We start from the raw sequence: 19847 nt of genomic DNA on the forward strand, positions 1-19847 counted from the left end.
CATGGGATATATAGAAAACATGTGCTTTAATTTCAATTGAAAATGAACAAATTCATTACAACAAAATATCTGTCTTTGAAGTCCCATGGTATTTAGCTATTTATTGAAATGACTTTTAAAACACTGAAAATTAAATGAATAAAATACAGCTTTTTTTTAATAGTAACAGTTATTATTTTAAAACACTGAAAATTCTGTTATCCTTCAAGATATTATCTTCATCACTCTCCTCCTGACTGTCTTTATTTCAAAAACGGTAGGAGATGCAGGTCTTCTTGTCCTGCTCCTTCTTATTCAATTGTCCCCTGTGCCAAAACTCAACAACGACCAGAACAATGACAGCGCGCCAGTATGCGAAGCGTGTTATTTGATCTGGAGCGCATTTTTTATTTTGAGAACGTACGTGCACCTGCGCACTACTCATGTCCATCACTTAACAGAAATGACATGTAACATGTAAGGCTTATTGAAAAAAATATTTTCAAATGCATTTTTTACATAACACAACGAAGAAACTTATTTTTAATTTCAGTGGGAACAGTGTTGTTGGTCTCCCTTTTTAGCCAGCGCATCAAAGTCTGGACTTAGTTTTGTTGTGGCGATTCTCAGGGTGGATCTGAGGTGTTGGTCAGTTAACTTGGATCTGTGGCTGGCTTTGTTGATGTTCATGACGCTGAATGCCTGTTCGCACAAATAGGTCGAGCCGAACAAAGAGTAAAGCGCAAATGTGGAGTAATACGCTGCACCTCAACAAAGGTCAATGTATATAGAGTGCGTCATCTATTGGGAAAACGCCAGAATTGCGGGGAAAAAACGATAACAAGGTTTATTAATATAATTTCATCAAGTTCTGCGGGCCGGATTAAAAAGCTTAACGGGCTGCATATGGCCCCCGGGCCGTAGTTTGCCCATGCCTGGTATAGAGACTTGTTATGAGGGGATTCTTGGGCCCGGTCAGAATTGGCCCGGATCATACTGTGAAGGTATAGAATATGAACAGGTTGCAAAGGTTTAGAGAGCAACTAAAAGCATCATTAGGAGGTAAAAGATGAAATATGAAAGCAAGCTAGCAAGCAATCAATATCAGGGTGGATAGAAACAGCTTTTCCATGTATATCAAAAATAAAAGAGAGCTGAGAGTGGATATGGGACTGTTAGAAAATGAGACCAGAGAAATAATAACGTGGGACAAGGAGGTGGCAGATGAACTAAATGAGTATTTTGCATCAGACTTTACAATGGAAGACACTAGCAGTGTGCCAGGTGTTGAAGGGAAGTGAGTGCAGTTACATTACAAGAGAGAAGGTGCTCAAAAAGCTGAAAGACCTAAAAGTACATAAGTCACCTGGACCAGAGGAACTGCACCCTAGGGTTCTGAAAGAGGCAGCATTAGAGATTGTAGAGATCATTAGTAATGATCTTTCAAAAATCATTAGACTCTGGCATGGTTCTAGAGGACTGTAAAATTGCAAATGTCACTCCATTCTTTCAGAAAGGAAATTATAGACCAGTTAGCCTGACCTCAGTGGTAGGGAAAATGGTGGAGTCTATTGTTAAGGATGAGGTGATGGACTACTTGTGACACAGGACAAGGTGGGATAAAGTCAGCGCAGCTTCCTTAAGGAAAAATCTTGCCTGATGAACCTGTTGGAATTTTTTGAGGAGATTACAAGGATAGATAAAAGGGATGCAGTGAGTGTTGTATATTTTGACTTCCAGAAGGCCTTTGGAAGGTATCACATATGAGGCTGCTTACCAAGTTAACAGCCCATGGTATTACAGGAAAGTTACTACATGGTTCGAACATTGGCTGTTTGGTAAGAGGCAGTGAGTGGGAATAAAAGGATCCTTTTCTGGTTGGTTGCCAGTGACTAGTGGTGTTCCACAGGGGTTGGTGTTGGGACTGCTTCTTTTTATGCTGTATGTTGATGATTTAGACGATAGACCAGCAACACACACAAATGCTGGTGGAACACAGCAGGCCAGGCAGCATCTATAGGAGAAGCACTGTCAACGTTTCGCGCCAAGACCCTTCGGCAGTGCTTCTCCTATAGATGCTGCCCGACCTGCTATGTTCCACCAGCATTTGTGTGTGTTGCTTGAATTTCCAGCATCTGCAGATTTCCTCTTGTTTGCTAGATGATAGACTTGGCTAGATGGCTTTGTTGCCAAGTTTGCAGAAACGAAGATTGGTAGAGGGACAAGAAGGCTGCAGAAGGACTTAGACAGATAAGGAGAATGGGCAAGAAAGTGGCAAATGAAATACAGTGTTGGAAAATGTATGGTCATGCACTTTGGTAGAAGAAGTAAATTTGGAGATTGTTTTCTGAATGGGGAGAAAATCCAAAAATCTGATATGCAAAGGTGCTTGGGAGATCTTGTGCAGAACAACGTGAAGGTTAACTTGCAGGTTGGGTCACTGTTGAAGAGGGCAAATGCCATGTTAGCATCCATTTCAAGAGGTCTAGAATATAAGAGCAAAGATGTGATGCTGTGGCTTTATAAGTCACTGGTGAGGCCTCACCTTATAACCATATAACAATTACAGCACGGAAACAGGCCATCTTGGCCCTTCTAGTCAGTGCCGATGTTTACACTCACCTAGTCCCACTGCCCTGCACTCAGACCATAACCCTCCATTCTTTTCATATCCATATACCTATCTAATTTTACTTTAAATGACAGTACCAAACCTGCCTCTACCACTTCTACTGGAAGCTCATTCCACACAGCTACCACTCTCTGAGTAAAGAAATTCCCTCTCGGGTTGCCCTTAAACTTTTGCCCACTAACTCTCAACTCATGTCCTCTTGTTTGAATCTCCCCTACTCTCAATGGAAAAAGCCTATCCACATCAACTCAATCTATCCCCCTCATTTTAAATACCTCTATCAAGTCCCCCATCAACCTTCTGCGTTCCAAAGAATAAAGACCTAACTTGTTCAACCTTTCTCTGTAACTTAGGTGCTGAAACCCAGGTAACATTCTAGTAAATCTTCTCTCTATTTTGTTGATATCTTTCCTATAATTCGACCAGAACTGTGCACAATACTCCAAATTCAGCCTTACCAATGCCTTTAACAATTTTAACGTTACATCCCAACTCCTATGCTCAATGCTCTGATTTATAAAGGCCAGAATACCAAAAGCATTCTTTACCACCCTATCCAATACCTTGAGTATTGTGAACATTTTTGGGCCCCTCATCTTAGAAAAGATGTGCTGGCATCGGAGAGGGTCCAGAGGAGGTTCACAAGGATGATTCCAGGACTGAAAGGGTTATCATATGAGGAACATTTGATAGTTCTGGGTCTGTACTCACTGGGATTTAGAAGGATGAAGGAGGCAGGGGAGGAGTCTCATTGAAGCCTTTCATATGTTGGAAGAACCAAACAGAGTAGAAGTGTAAAGGATGTTTCCCGTTGTGGGTGAGTTGAGGACAAGCGGGCACAGCCTCAGGGTAGAGGGGTGTCCATTTAAAACGAGACGTTGAGAAATTTCTTTAGCCAGAGGGTGGTAAATTTGTGGAATTTATTACCACAGGCAGCTGTGGAGGCCAGGTCATTGGGTGTATTTAAGACAGAGATCGATAGGTTCTTGATTGGACATGGCATCAAAGGTTACTGGGAAAAGGCTGGGAAGTTTGGACTGAGGGGGGAGTAAAAAGATGATGAGCCATGATTGAATGGTGGACCTGATTTGATGGGCCAAATGGCCTAGTTCTGCTCCTATGTCTTATGGTCTCATGGTCAATAAGAAGAGGGCATGTCATGGGTGATGCGGTCCTATCTTTTTGAAGCATGGCTTGTTGAAGGTGTCCTCGATGCTGGGGAGGCCACTGCCCATGATGAAATGAGCTGAGTATACAGCTTTCGGCAGCTTTTTCCGATCCTGTACAGTCACCCCTCACACCAGACGGTGATGCACCCTGTCAGAATGCTCTCCTCAGAACATAAATGGAGATTTACGAGTACTTTTGGTGACACACCGATTCTCCTTAACACCCTAATGAACTGTAGCCACTGTTGCACCTCAGTAATTGCCGCAGTATTTTGGCTCCAAGAGAGATCTTCACAGACCCAGGAGCCCATGGAGAGATTAGAGGCACTGGGGTAGTAGAGAATGTATAAACCAGGGGACAGTGGCGACAGATGGGTGAATTCCAACTGTGTGATGTATTTAAATTTCAGGTTGGCATCGGAACAGCATCAGAGATCTGGGCACACACCGATCCGGTGTCACTGCGCAATACCACAGTGCACAGACAGGTAAGATGGTCCTTGGCCTACTGGCTTCTGGGGCAGGATGGCCTGCAGTCCCCTACAGGTGACCCAAACTCCCCAACCACTGCTTGTACCCGTCCGGTTCTCTCAGTACTAGTAACGAGGAGGGTCAGTTCAGGGAGAGTGAACCCCTCTGGTTCTCCTGTCACAGGTCACGAGGAGAGAGGGTCAGTTCAGGGAGCGTGAACCCCCACCAGTTCTCCTAACACAGGTCACGATGAAGGTCAGTTCAGGGAGAGTGAACCCCTCTGGTTCTCCTCTCACAGGTCACGAGGAGAGTGGGTCAGTTCAGGGAGCGTGAACCCCCACCGGTTCTGCTGACACAGGTCACGAGGACGGTCAATTCAGGGAGAGTCAATCCCTCTAGTTCTCCTGACACAGGTCACGAGGACGGTCAGTACAGGGAGAGTCAACCCCTCTAGTTCTCCTGTCACAGGACACGAGGAGAGAGCGTCCGTTCAGGGGGAGTGAACCCCTCTGGTTCTGTCACAGGTCACGAGGAGAGGGGGTCAGCTCAGGGAGAGTGAACCCCTCTGGTTCTCCTGAAATGGGTCACGAGGAGAGGGGGTCAGTTCAGGGAGAGTGGACCCCTCTGGTTCTCCTGACACAAGTCACAAGGAGGGTCAGTTCAGGGAGAGTGAACCCTTCTGGTTCTGCTATCACAGGTCACGAGGAGAGAGGGTCAATTCAGGGAGAGTGAACCCTTCTGGTTCTGCTATCACAGGTCACGAGGAGAGAGGGTCAATTCAGGGAGAGTGAACCCTTCTGGTTCTGCTATCACAGGTCACGAGGAGGGTCAGTTCAGGGAGAGTGAACCCCTCTAGTTCTGCTATCACAGGTCACGAGGGCGGTCAGTTCAGGGAGAGTGAACCCCTCTATTTCTCTTATCACAGGTCACGAGGAGGGTCAGTTCAGGGAGAGTGAACCCCTCTGGTTCTCCTGACACATGTCACGAGGAGGGTCAGTTCAGGGAGAGTGGAACCCTCTGGTTCTCCTGAAACGGGTCACGAGGAGAGGGAGTCAGTTCAGGGAGAGTTAACCCCCTCTGGATCTCCTGACACATGACACGAGGAGGGTCAGTTCAGGGAGAGTGAACCCCTCTGGTTCTGCTATCACAGGTCACGAGGACGGTCAGTTCAGGGAGAGTGAACCCCTCTAGTTCTCTTATCACATGTCACGAGGAGGGTCAGTTCAGGGAGAGTGAACCCCTCTAGTTCTCCTGACACAGGTCATAAGGAGGGTCAGTTCAGGGAGAGTGAACCCTTCTGGTTCTCTCAGTACGAGTCAACAGGAAGATCAGTTCAGGGAGAGTGATCCCCTCTAGATCTCCTGTCACAGGCACGAGGAGAGAGGGTTAGTTCAAGGAGAGTGAACCCCTCTAGTTCTCCTGACACAGATCACGAGGATGGTCAGTTCAAGGAGAGTGAACCCCTCTGGTTCTCCTGTCACAGGTCACGAGGAGAGAGGGATGGTTCAGGGAGAGTGAACCCCTCTGGTTCTCCTGACACAGGTCACGAGAAGAGAGGGTCAGTTCAGGGAGAGTGAACCCTTCTGGTTCTCTCAGTACGAGTCAACAGGAGGATCAGTTCAGGGAGAGTGAACCCCTCTGGTTCTCCTGACACATGTCACGAGGAGGGTCAGTTCAGGGAGAGTGGACCCCTCTGGTTCTCCTGACACATGTCACGAGGAGGGTCAGTTCAGGGAGAGTGGACCCCTCTGGTTCTCTCAGTACTAGTCACGAGGAGGGTCAGTTCAGGGAGAGTGGACCCCTCTAGTTCTCTTATGACAGGTCACGAGGAAGCAGGATCACTTGGACTGAGTGAACTCCTCTGATTCTCCTGTCTCAGGTGACGAGGAGAGAGGGTCAGTTCAGGGAGTGTGTCCGATGTGGTTTGCGGAGAACGTTGTGATATTCATCATTAGAACATTAGAACATGGAAGAGTACAGCACAGGAACAGGCCCAGGTCTTTGGCTCTCAATGTGGAGCTGAACCAAGTAAATTAGCAATCCAATGCCAACTAATCTAATTACTTTGGCCTTCCCAGTATCTGTATCCTTCTCTTTCACTCCCATTCAAGTGGCTGTCTAAAAAAAATCTGCAATGTCCCTGATGTGTCTGTTGCTACCACCAGTACCCAGTACTCTCACTCTCTGTGCTGAAAAACTTGCCTCGACATCACTCATGTAATGGGGGAGACTGGACTCGTCTATAATGCTCTGCGTAAGGTTTATAAAGCTGCAGCGTAGCCTTCTGCTGTTTCATTACAACTGGGTGATGCGTGGACACATGACGGATTCAATTTTGCCCAAGTCACCATACAGAACTCGTGGATGGGCTGAGTGGTCTTCTGCGCTACAATGACCTGTTTTTAATTTCTCCTGGCTGCAGGTTCAGGAGCTGCTAAGATCCCTCTCAGGAAGCAAGATGGGACTGAACATCAGCATCCAGCAGCCAAACCAGAGCCAGCCGCTACCTCCGTCGTCCTTCCAGAGGTTTCTGCGCGCCAGGAGCATCCCTGGGGCCGTGCTCACTGACCACCAGGGCAGCTTCACCAACAGGTACGCAGCAGGAAGCCACACGTCATCCTCCCGCTGCAACCTCAAGGATAGGCCACTTTCTGTGCTGCTGTGCATGCTGGGTTTCGGCAGGCCCATTGTTGGGTTCAGCTGTGAGTTTCTTGACATTCCCATTTTCCTCCTTCAGGGTCTGACGTGCTGGAGCAGACAGATAAAGAAATTGACCCTCCACCAATGATTACCTGTATTCATCACATTTACATCCAAACATTCAGTGAATGCCTTGTTTAACAACCTACACAGTCTGTGGGTGTGCTGCAGACAGCCCGCAAGTGTGGCTACTCCCCCGGTGCCAACGTGCTGAGCCCACAGTGTCATTCAACCACTTCAGCTTAGAAACAGGCCCCTCAGCCCATCCACTCCATGCCAAGCTACTAATCTGCCTCATCCCATTGACCTGCACCCAGGCCATAGCCCTACATCTGCCTCCCATCCATGTAGCTATCAAAATCAAACTCGCATTCACCACTTCCACTGCAGCTCGTTCCCCCTCTCACTGCCCACTGAGTGAAGTTCCCCCTCATGTTCCCTTCAACAGACCTGGACCACAACCATAATCCATGACCTGTGGATCTGGGGATTGCTGACCTGATGGAGAGGTCAGCAGGCCTTGTCCTCAGTATTGACTCAGCATTACTGGTCTCTGTCCTCGGCACCTGTTTTCTGATGTCTGTGACAGGAAGGTGCAGCTGATGGCTCAGTTGGGTGGGAGTAAATGTGTGACCTGCACATCTGACCCAGCTTCGCATTTGTGCCATCCCACTGCAGCTGTTGGGCAAGTTCAGTGCTGAGACTCACTGACAATGAGGCACCAGTGATCTCTCTTCCATTCAGGGGAACCTGAGATGCTGGTTTAGACTAGTGGTCACCAACCTTTTGAAGCCCACAATCCCCTACCTTGCCTTAGTGAAAGGCCAGATGGACTCCAAATCTATTGGTTATATGCATGCGCACCGGGGCAGAAAAGACCAGAAGTAAAACCCCACAACCCAGAAGTAGAAATAATGTATGAGCACCAAGGGTCACCCTTTTTGCAGACCGGTTTAATACTGACAGTATTCTTGCGAACCAGCTGACAGGGGTGGGGGGGTGTTAAACACGACCGGAATACAGCGATACTCGAAGCAGGTTTCTTATGTTCAGTCTGTTCCGCAATTTAGGTTATGTGGCTCTTGGCACTTAGCTTCTGTCCTGCTTGTTCATGTTTTTTCCGCTGGGAAAAAACTCAATGAGTTTGTCTTTAAGTGCAGGGTGCTTGGACTTGGTACCGAAGCAGTTTTGAGGGCTTCATTGTCTCATTAGACAGCCTCGCTCCCGCCTGCCAGACGCCTTGGCCAGCTGCGGCTGTTCCCATACCAGGGCCGCGGCGGTCGCAGTCCGGAGAGAGCCACCGACCAACTGAGGTGTGTGACAGGGCGCCCCCCCACCCCCCCCCCGTAGGATCTATCGGCCGACAAAAGTTTGTTTCAGTAGATCACAGCGAGGTAGCTGCTCTGCTACTTACGAATCCCTGAGCCCGAATTAGGTCATCTGCGAATATTTTAGCACTGGGTTCTCCATTAACATTCGGTGTGGTGAACAGGTTTAGAGGCAGCACCCATCTGTCCGCGCTCCAGGCCAGTAGCAGTGGCATTTATTGCCGGCCACACGAGTCGGCCAGTTACTCAAGGCCAATCAGTGATCCCTGACGTGCGTGGGTAATAACCCCGTGTGTATTCAAGTTCAACAGTGGCGGGACAGGGAATGAGGAAAGGTGCAACTGACTCATTTCGTTTCCTCATGGCCCGGTGGTTGGGGACCACTGAAGTACACTGTAGTGTGTGGCGGGGGAGCTACACACATGTGCACCGGGCAGAAAGAACAGAACCAAAACCCCGCAACCCGGAAACAATCTCTCAACAGTATTTGTGTATTTCTTTTTCTTTTTTTTTCGGGATCTACTGGGTAAGTCTCAAAGATCGACCAGTCGATCACTATCGACAGGTTGGCGACCACTAGTTTAGACCGTAAGTCCATCAGGCAGAGGAACAGAATATGGCCATTCATCCCATCAACTCCACTTTGCCATTCCTTCCAGATACACCATCCACCCTTTAGCTAAAAAATAAATTCCTCCTCATCTCTGTTTTTCAGGGGCATCCCTCTTCTTAGACTGTGCCCTCTGGTCCTGAACTCTCCCACTGTAGGAAACATCTTCTCCACATCCACTCTGTTTTCTCTGGTCCTAGACTCACCCACTATAGGAAACATCCTCTCCACATCCACTCTGTCTCCCTTCAAATAATCGATAGATTTCAATGAGACCCCTCCCCTTCACCCTTCCAAACCTCAGTGAGTACAGGCCAGAGCCATCAAAAGTTCCTCACACATTCCTTAAAACATTCTCGTGAACCTTGACCTTGGTGGTAGAGGTCACGGAGCCAAACAGGAGTAAGAGTTTTGTCTAGAGACAGTGTTAAGCTTCCCGGGAGTTATTGTAGTTACAATCACCCAGGCAACTGAGGGCCTTTTAGATGGGGGGAATGGCCTTGGGGTCGACCGAGGAGAGTCACAGTCCAGCTTCCTAAACTGTAATTTAGGACAGCAATGAATGTCCTCCATCTCTGTCTGTCCTTGGCTATCCTTCCAGAAACCAGTCTTGGACTTCCTTCATCCTGTCAGAAGCTTCCTCTCAGTTTTCACTCCTGTTAGTCATGCAAGTACTGGATGGAGACGCAGGAATTGCATTGCACTCGGGTGTAAAAGTGTTCTTCATTGCTCTTTCCGTACACTTCTGTTTTACCAGTCAGGGTTGTTACCTCTGACCCTGGATGACCGGTGGACCACTCAATCCACCCGCATCAGTCCACACTCATGCCACCTGTTTGACATGGGTGACCCTGACTCCAGCCAACATCGCCCTCCAGGTCAATGAGGCACACAAGCCTGCAAACCACGACAAAGCAGGTCTTTCAGGACTATCAGGATCCTGGGGAGTAGATTTGGGATGGAGATGAGGAACTGCTTCTCCCAGAGAGTAGTGAATCTGTGGAACTCTCCACCCAGTAGAGGCTTCCTTGCGAAATATATTTAAGACACAGACAGATTTTTGCAGAACGGGAATTATGGTTATGGGGAAAAGATGGGTATGTGGAGCTGAGTCCACACATAGAACACAGTATGGTCAGCACAGCAGAGTAGCAAATAGCACTGTGTTATTACAGTTCAGAGCATCGGAGTTGCTCAGTAAGCAAGCTTGTACATTCCTTCCCGTGTGCGGCACGTTTTCTCTGGCGCTCTGGTTACTGGGTTAATTGATTGGTTGTGAACCACTGGGCGGTGCCCGGTGACGGAGCAGGCCCACTCCTGCTCCCATTCTTGTCATTGAGCACAGGGTATCCCGCCCCTCAGCCCCTTTGGGAACCACAGTATTGCACTAGCTCAGTAGAAACATTGAAGCGGTGGTCAAGAGAAGGAGGTGGTAGCTAGCAGGGAAAGTGGGGGTGGATGGTGACAGATGTCAAGCAAAAGTTCGCTGATTATAATAACATCAATCCGCCAATACCTCCCCTCAGACCATGTCTTCATGTGGCTTCAGGATCTCATTGTCTGCCACTCAGGACCATGTCCATCAATCTCTCAACTTGCTGCGCGAAATGATAGGGTAGTTAAAAAGATGTCTGGTATGTGGCCTTCGTTAGTCAGATTGAATTCAAGAGCCATGAGGTAAAGTTGCCCCTCTATAAAACCGTGCTTAGACCACACTGAGAATATGTGGAACTTCCAGAGACAGTGCAGAGGACGTTTACCAGAATGCTGCCTGGATTGGAGAGCATGTCTTATGAAGAAAGATTGAGCAAGCAAGGGCTTTTTCTTTCGAGTCATGAGAGATGACTTGATAGATGTGGACAAGATGATAAGAGGCCTAAATAGAGTGGACAGCCAGAGACTTTTTCCCAGGATGGAAATGGCTAATGAGAGGGGCCATAATTTTGAGGTGATCGAAGACAATATATAGGGGTAAAGTCAGAGGTAAGTTTTATACACAAAAGTGGCGGGTCTGTGGAACATTTTACCAAGAGGTAGTAGAGGCAAATTAATTAGGGGGCATTTAAGAGACTCTTAGATAGGCACATGGATGTTAGAAAAAATGGAGGACTAAGAGAGGGAAGGGTTAGATTAATCTTGGAATAAGTGCTGCTCTCGGGTGCTCGCTCGGTGCTGCTCTCCAGTGTCTTCTCAGTGGAAGAGTAAGTTGGTCCAGGACATTCTATAGTCTCAGGGTCTTTGATTATGTATTTCTGAAATCGTAATCAAATGTGCTGTGTGTTGTGTGCTGTTGGTAATGTGTCTTACACCTTGGCCCCAGAGGAACTGTTTTATTTGGCCATTATTGAACTTGAACAAAATTAAACTTGAACTTCAGTTCTAAGGTTGGCACAACAGGGGCTGAACTGTGCTCTCATGTTCTTTGTTGTATAAAATGGGCACTTGGGAATGTAGGCAAAGGAAGACTGGACGAAAGGGATTGAGCTTGCTTCCGTGATAACGATAACCGTTCAAGTTCCAATTTTCCCAGGTACTACCAGAGTGTTTATGACTTGGCCGAAAACATTGGACTGCATTACCCAGATGGTCTCACTCCTGAGGAAGCACTGAATCACATCACAGACACGGCAAAGGTAGGAGAGACCAGCAACGCCTGCAAATATTAAACCGTCCCAGGACATTCCTGTGAACCATTAACCAATCCCAGATTCCCACCCCTCCCCACAGAAATATGGAATTATTATCCCTCTTCCCGGGACCCCTGGGAATATTATTCCCCTTCCCCGGGAACCCCTTGGAATGTTACCCCCTCCCCGGGAACACTGGGAACATTAAACCTTATCCCACTTTCAAGGACCCCCCCCCAACAATATTATCTCCCTCCTGGAGACCCCCTGAGAAAAAAATATCCCCTTCCCGGAGACTGCCCAGAAATAATATACCCCACCTGCAGAACCCTCACTCCCACCCCCCCCCCAGGAATAATATTCCCCCTTAGGGGGGCCTCTGGGAATACTGTCTCCCTCCCAGGGATCCCCTGGGAATATTGTCTCCCTCACAGTGACCCCCGGGATATTATTGTTCTTTCAGGAACCTCCATGTAAATATGAAACCACTCCTGGTGACTCTGTGCTCTGTTCTCTCTGTGACCAAACTCGTGGTGGTTCTTTTCTCTTGCAGTCCCTGGCCGATGTGGCGACCCTGGTGGTGAGAACATTGTATCTACAGGCGGGAGGCAATGGCAGCCTGGAGAACATCACAGCCGACCCACAAACAGTAAGACTCTTTCGTAAACACAGGATTCTTCAGATACTGGAGAGCTTCAATTTTCAGAAGGCATTTGGCAAGGTCCCACACTTAAAGTTACTTAAAAAGCTAAGAGCCCATGGTATTACATGAAAGATACTAGCACGGATTGAAGATTGGCTGATTGGCAGGAGGCAAAGAGTGGGTATGCCGGCTGGTGGTGTAGTGGCGTCCGCTCTGGTGGTTGAGGCGAGTGATCCTGGGTTCAAATCCGGCCAGCTCCTTGCACACTTCGCGCCGGGTTGAGCATCGAGCTAGCAACTCGGCCTCATAAGAAACAGACAAAATTGTCAAAGTTGCTGCCCAGAGTGCCACAGGGAACAACAATAACAAAGGGTGGGAATAAAGGGGGCCTTCTCAGGTTTGGCTGCTGCTGACTAGTGGTGTTTTTAAAAGTAATTCTTTTCCCGTTTTATGTCAATGATTTGGATGACAGAATTGATGGCTTTGTTGCAAGTTGCGGACAATACAGAGATAGGTAGAGGGGCAGGTAGTGTTGAGGAAGTAGGGAGGCTGCAGAAGGATTTGGACTGATTGGGAGAATGGCCAAAGAAGCAGCAGATGGAATACAGTGTCAGGAAATGTATGGTCATGCACTTTGGTAGATGGAATAAAAATGTAAATTATTTTCTAAATGGAGAGAAAATTCAAAACTCAGAGGTACAAAGGGACTTGGGAGTCCTATGCAGGATTCCCTAAAGGTTAACTTGAAGGTGGTGGGGAAGGCAAATGCAATCAATGTTGCTATTAATTTCAAAACATCTGGAATATAAGAGCAAGGATGTAATGTTGAGGCTTTATGAAGCGTTGGTCAGACCTCATGGAGTATTGTGAGCAGTTTTGGCCCCCTTATCTAAGAAAAGATGTGCTGTCATTGGAGAGGAGGTTCCAGGAATGAAAAGGTTAACGTATGAGGAGAGTTTGGTGGCTCTGGGCCTATTCTTGCTGAAGTTTAGAAGAATGAGGGGGCATCTCATTGAAAGGTATTGAAAGCTGAAATGCCTATATAGAATGGATGTGGAGAGGTTGTTTCCTAGAGTGGGGGAGTCTAGGATCAGAGGACACAGATAAGTGGATGATAGGTACCTGATTAGTCAGGGCATCAAAAGTTAGGGCAGGAGGCAGGAGAATTGGGTTGAGATGGATAATAAATCAGCCATGATAGAATGGCAGAGCAGACTTGACAGGCCAGGTGGCTAGTCCATATCGCTCTGGGGGTCTTGGGGAGGAGATTTACTGAACTGATTTTTTTGGACAGTAATTGGAATCAGCAGCCTCCATACAGGTAGGCCCAGAGGATGGCAAGTGTCTGACATTCAGCATAGTGTTCTTCCAGCCCAGGGCATTGGACTTCAATTCCCATATCCTCTGTTAGAAAGTCTGTACATTCTTCCTGTGTGTGGGTGGGTGTGTCTCTGTCTCTGTCTCTCTCTCTGTCTCTCTCTCTCTCTCTCTCCCCCCCTCCCCCCCTCTCCCCCCCCTCTCCCCCCTCTCCCCCCACTCCAGGTGCCCTGCTCTCCTCCCTTGCCAGTCAGGTTAATGGTCATTGTGAATTGTCCTGTGATTAGGCTGAGGTTAAATCGGTGGGTTGCTGGCTGGCCTGGAAGGGAGAGACATAGAGAAAGAAAGAAATGTAATTGACATTGTGGAAACCGGAGATTTTGGCAGGTACACAGAAATGGATAGGCAGGGAATCACTGAAAAAGCTGACATGCCAAGACAGACAAATAGCCAACGTGTGGGTCCTGAGGTTCCTGTACCTCCTTCCTGATGGTTGAGGGGTAATAACTGTTCCTGAACCTGGTGGTGTGGGTTGTGAGGCTCCTGTAACCCAGCAGAGTGAAGAGCACATGGCCTCAATGACGGATGCTGCTTTCCTGTGACAGCACTCCGTGTAAGTGTAGGAGGATGAGAGCACAGAGGCTGAAACAGTGATCGGATGAGTTGAGAGGCAGGTGGGAGCGAGAGGTGCACCACATTGAATGCAGCTACAGGTGCGAAGGGGCTTGGGAGCCTCATGAGAATTTCCAATAGGTTAGTTCTCGGGTTTCTGTTGTCGCCCCTGACTCTGTAACCCACTCATAAGGGAAGTAGGGAATATTATATCATCCACTCTTGATAGTCAGCAAGGAACATTCAGAAATCAGAGGTGCAGGATTCCCAAAAGGTTAATTTGCAGTTGAGTCAGTGGTGAGAAAGGCAAATGCTAGCATTCATTTTGAAAGGACTGCAAAATAAAAGCAAAAGGAAATAAGGAAAACCTTGTTACTTGTACCTTGTCTCAGACAGTGTTTGCATCAAATCAAGTCAGCGAGAATTGTGCTAGGCACACTCCTGACACTGACATAACGTGCCCACAACTTATGAACATTAACTTGTACATTTTTGAGATGTGGGAGGGGCTAGGTCATGGGGAGAACATGCAAACTCCTTACAGCTGGAATTGAACCTCAATAGTTGATCACTAAAGCACTTCACACTGCGCCACACTACTGTGTCGCTATTACAATCATGTGACGCTGAGGCTTTATAAGGCTTTGGTCAGACCATATTGAGAGCAGTTTTGCCTTATCTAAGAAAGGATATGCTGGCAATGGAGAGGGTTCAGTGGTGATTGACAAGAATTATCCTTGGAATGAAAGGGTTAACATATGAGGAGTGTTTGATGGCTCTGGGCCTGTACTCGCTGGAGTTTAGAAGAATGGGAAATATTGAAAGGCTTAGATAAAGTAGATGTGGAGAGGATGTTTCCTATACTGGAGGAGTCTAGGATCAGAGGACGCAGATAGTGGATTTGGAGAGGATGTTTACTATAGTGGGCGAGTCTAGGATCAGAGGGAACAGTCTCAGAATTGAGAGTTGTTCCTTTAGAACAGAGATGAGGAGGAATTTCTTCAGACAGAGGGTGGTGAACCTGTGGAATTCAGTGCCACAGATGCTGTGGAGGCCAAGTCATTGGGTATATTTAAAGCAGAGGTTGATAGGTTCTTGATTAGTCAGGGCATCAGATATTACGGGAGAAGGCAGGAGAATGGGGTTGAGAGGGATAAAAAATCAGCCATGATGGAATGGCAGAGCAGACTCAGTGGGCGGAATGGCATAATGTTCCTATGTCTTGTGCAAAGTGTGATTAAAGGGTGTGAAGAGAGTGGGATATTCAAGGGCATGGGTGGAGGGATTGACATTGACCCCAATGTGCATCCTCTCTCTTTCTGCCAGGTGACCCGGATGTTATATGGATTTATAATCAATTGGAATAATTCCTGGTTCCAATCGATCGTCAGCCAGGACAAGAAAGACGTTTTTAAAAGTAAGCATTGTGGCACCCATCTCCCTGGGGACTGGGTGCCGTGGGCGTGAATGTTCCTAAGGAAAAACGGTGCTTCATCACCTTGGGGCACGTTGGCGAATAACTCCCAGCACACCCACATGTGTGTTGTGTGTTCAGTGTGGGTTGTGTGCATGTGTGTGCGTTGGTGAGGGTTGTGTGCATGTGTGGGTTCAGTGTGGGTTGTGTACACGTGTATGTGTTCAGTGTAGGTTGTGTGCATGTGTTCTGTGTGGGTTGTGTGTATGTGTTCTGTGTGGGTTGTGTGTATGTGTTGGTGAGGGTTGTGTGCATTGTGTGTGTTCAGTGTGGGTTGTGTGTACATTTGTACACTCTTGCATTTGTACAGGGCCCTGGTGAGACCACACCTGGAGTATTGTGTACAGTTTTGGTCTCCAGGGTTAAGGAAGGACATCCTGGCTGTAGAAGAAGTGCAGCATAGATTCACAAGGTTAATTCCTGGGATGTCAGGACTGTCTTACGCAGAGAGGTTAGAGAGACTGGGCTTGTACACGCTGGAATTGAGATTGAGGGGGGATCTGATTGCAACATATAAGATTATTAAGGGATTGGACAAGATAGAGGCAGGAAATATGTTCCAGATGCTGGGAGAGTCCAGTACCAGAGGGCATGGTTTGAGAATAAGGGGTAGGTCATTTAGGACAGAGTTAAGGAAAAGCTTCTTCTCCCAGAGAGTTGTGGGTGTCTGGAATGCACTGCCTCGGAAGGCAGTAGAGGCCAATTCTCTGGATGCTTTCAAGAAGGAGCTAGATAGGTATCTTATGGATAGGGAAATCAAGGGATATGGGGACAAGGCAGGAACCGGGTATTGATAGTAGATGATCAGCCATGATCTCAAAATGGCGGTGCAGGCTCGAAGGGCCGAATGATTTACTTCTACACCTATTGTCTATTGTATGTGTTCAGTGTGGGTTGTACACGTGTGTGTTCTGTGGGTTGTGCACATGTGTGTGTTCGGTGTGAGTCATGTGCACGCGTGTGTGTTGGTGTGGGTTGTGTGCCTGGTGTTTGTGTTCAGTGTGGGTTGTGTGTATATTTGTGTGTCGGTGTGGGTTGTGTGTACATGTATGTTCAGTGTGGGTTGTGTGCACATGTATGTTCAGTGTGGGTTGTGTGCACGTGTGTGTGTCGGTGGTTCAGTGAAATCTGTGCCTGCACTCAGCAGCAGCTAGCTCAGAGACTGGGCTCTGCCCGTCCACAGTAACACCGACACTCGCTGTAACCCCCTCACCCCACAGCTCTCACCTCTACCCAAAACACTATAGCTCCAAGTTAATCCTCACTGTCCCCTCCCTCTGCCCATTCACTCTCCTCCTATCCTCGCCCACTACATCCACAACCCCTCTTGCTCTCCTAATCCCCACGCACTACCACATTCTCCTCATCGACCTCTCATCCTCCCCTCAACCCCCATACCTTTCCTCTACCCACTTTCCCACCCACTCTTCTCTCCCATTCCACCCTCTTTGCTTCACCTCTCCTGCCCCCTCCCCTCTCTCCTGCCCCATCCCCTCCCCTCTCTCCCGCCCCATCCCCTCCCCTCTCTCCCGCCCCATCTCCTCCCCTCTCTCCCGCCCCAACCCCTCCCCTCTCTCCCGCCCCAACCCCTCCCCTCTCTCCCGCCCCAACCCCTCCCCTCTCTCCCGCCCCAACCCCTCCCCTCTCTCCCGCCCCATCTCCTCCCCTCTCTCCCGCCCCATCTCCTCCCCTCTCTCCCGCCCCATCTCCTCCCCTCTCTCCCGCCCCAACCCCTCCCCTCTCTCCCGCCGCAACCCCTCCCCTCTCTCCCGCCCCAACCCCTCCCCTCTCTCCCGCCGCAACCCCTCCCCTCTCTCCCGCCCCAACCCCTCCCCTCTCTCCCGCCCCAACCCCTCCCCTCTCTCCCGCCCCAACCCCTCCCCTCTCTCCCGCCCCAACCCCTCCCCTCTCTCCCGCCCCAACCCCTCCCCTCTCTCCCGCCCCAACCCCTCCCCTCTCTCCCGCCCCAACCCCTCCCCTCTCTCCCGCCCCAACCCCTCCCCTCTCTCCCGCCCCAACCCCTCCCTCATCCCTTTCTCCCCCCACAGAACAGGACCACATCTCCTACTATGTCTCAGTGAATGAGCCCACTTTCTCGACGGGACTGGTGCAGATCGTCCTCACCAACCTGACTGGATACCTCACCAATCTCACCGAGGAGCAGTGCCGGCACGCTGACAAGAGGGCTGATCCCAGCACCGAAGTGAGTATCTGTCCATCTTCAGTGCATCACGTCCCCTCCATGCTGTCTGCTGCTCCCCGCGTCCATCTACCTGGCCTCACCCTCTCTGTTTCCTGCCCGCAGTTCTTCAATTACGTCTGGGTGCAGGGCTGGCGAGCAGAGAACGCGAGTGAGCCCACCCCGCGCTGTGTGCGCAACCACGTCTGGCTGGCACAAGCCCGCTCACCGGCCTTTGAGCTGCGTGACTGGGCTTCCACTGAGTACTCCACCTGGACGGAGAGCCGCTGGCAGAAGATTGGTGCCCGCATCTTCCTGGTGGCCAGCCGGGAGCTGGAGGTGGGTCCCCCCTTCCCCTTTTCCAACAAGCCCCCTGCTCCACTGGTTTGCTCTATCCTGGGACAAGCATTGAGGAGCAGGATGCGGCCTGCTGCGTGATTCTGACGGGGCTGTGCTGCACGGTGATGTGGTTGGCATAACACAATTGCAGTTCAATTGCCACTGCAGTCTGTATGGAGTCAACAGTCTCCCTGTGACTGTGTGGGTTCCGTCTGGATGCTGCAGTTTCCTCGCACATTCTGGAGATGTACAAGTTCGGTTAGTGAGTTGTTGGCATGCGATGTTGGTGCTGGACGCATGGTGCCAATCTTTATCACCCTGAACCAGGTTCCCGATGCCAATCTTTATCACCCTGAACCAGGCTCCTGATATCAATCTTTATCACATTGAGCCAGGCTCCCGATGCCAATCTTTATCAGTGTACTAACCGCTCAGTCACCATGCCATACAAAGGTGGCCGGGGTACCTGCGCTTCAGGGCACCACAGTTGCTTGAAGCTCTGGTGTTCAAAATTGAAACTGAATTTCTTATCAAAGTCCATGAGATTTGTTTCTTTCGAGGCATTTATGGAAATGAATTTTGATGATCTCTGGGTTGAGGTGGAGGGCCTGTGGGGTGACAGTATAATGTCTGAGACAGTCTCGTTGAAGTACAAGATCTGCTGTTGCCTTACTCAATGTGAGAGGAGGCTCCCGTACAGTCAAGAGAGGCCAAATGGCTGACCCGCAGTCCTGAGCGCGATGGAGACAGTGTTAAGCATCGTTGCTGAACCTCTTTCCCTTTCCTGCAGATCATCACGCTGGTGACCGGCATTGCTGTGCTCCTCGTTTCAATGGTGCTCATCTACTTCCTCAATGCCAAGTCCAATGAGCTCTTCTCTGGACCCCGGGAGCAGAGCTCAGTCACCTACTGATCGAGGGCAGGGAGGGGAACAGGCAGAATAGTGAAGAGAGTGAGGAGGGAGTTGTTGTAATGGTGCGGGGTGGGTGGGTGTATGAGGGAGAGCGTGGGTGTGTGTGAGCGCAGAGAGGGAGAGAATGATGAAGAGAGTGAGGGAGGGAGTCATTGTAATGGTGGGAAAGTGAGTGAGAGGTGAGAATTGACTATTATTGGCGGGAAGATGGGGATGGCAATAGGGGGAAGATTGGTGACTTAAGAAAACATTACTATAGCTGTGTTGGGTATGTTATGTCTTCCTGGAGATTGGTGGAGGCAGGGATGGGACAAAATTTGGCATCTAGCAGCTCCAGGTTGAGAGCATTGCTCACTGTTGCAAGATGGCTGCCCCCCCCCCCCCCACCCCTCCGAGCACACACAAATCAAAAGGAATCCATCTTGAGGAATGGTGAGCTCAGAATGGTTGCCACCCCACTTAGGAATGCCGAAATCAAAAGGGGCCCCATCCTGAGGAATGCCCTGCTCAGAATGGTAACCCCCCCCCCCCACCCCGAGGAATGCAGAAATCAAACAGGGCATCAACATTGGGACCACCCCACTTAACGGCTGCTGCCCCAGAGAGGGTGCAGATGAAAATGGGGTCACTACTCCCACCAGCCATGGAAGGGCACTGTGGGTTGCCCTCTCACACATGGGATAATGGATGACAGGGATCATTGGAGATATTCAGTGAGAAGCGATCAAACTTTGCTCTTCAAAGTTTCACAGAGTGTGCTGGGCAGATTGCCAGTCCTGAGGTTCACAGCATATCATGAGAGACTGTGTTCTGATGTCTTAATAGTGGAAATAAAGATAACAATTGATCTCCAA

General features: G+C 49.2%; 1 protein-coding gene across 3 annotated transcripts in view; it reads left to right on the forward strand.

Moving 5' to 3' along the window:
* Positions 1-19847, forward strand: part of ncstn (nicastrin) — a 42166-nt gene extending 22319 nt beyond the window's left edge. For all 3 annotated transcript variants that reach the window (XM_059972842.1, XM_059972844.1, XM_059972843.1), the window contains exons 10-17: positions 4191-4268; positions 6674-6843; positions 11420-11522; positions 12070-12165; positions 15415-15505; positions 17611-17765; positions 17868-18080; positions 18871-19847. In XM_059972842.1, coding sequence (XP_059828825.1) covers positions 4191-4268; positions 6674-6843; positions 11420-11522; positions 12070-12165; positions 15415-15505; positions 17611-17765; positions 17868-18080; positions 18871-18993 — 1029 coding nt within the window. In that variant the 3' untranslated portion in view covers positions 18994-19847. The remainder of the gene's footprint in view (positions 1-4190; positions 4269-6673; positions 6844-11419; positions 11523-12069; positions 12166-15414; positions 15506-17610; positions 17766-17867; positions 18081-18870) is intronic.

This window comes from Hypanus sabinus, chromosome 6 (assembly GCF_030144855.1).
Source record: "Hypanus sabinus isolate sHypSab1 chromosome 6, sHypSab1.hap1, whole genome shotgun sequence".
NCBI lineage: Eukaryota > Metazoa > Chordata > Chondrichthyes > Myliobatiformes > Dasyatidae > Hypanus > Hypanus sabinus.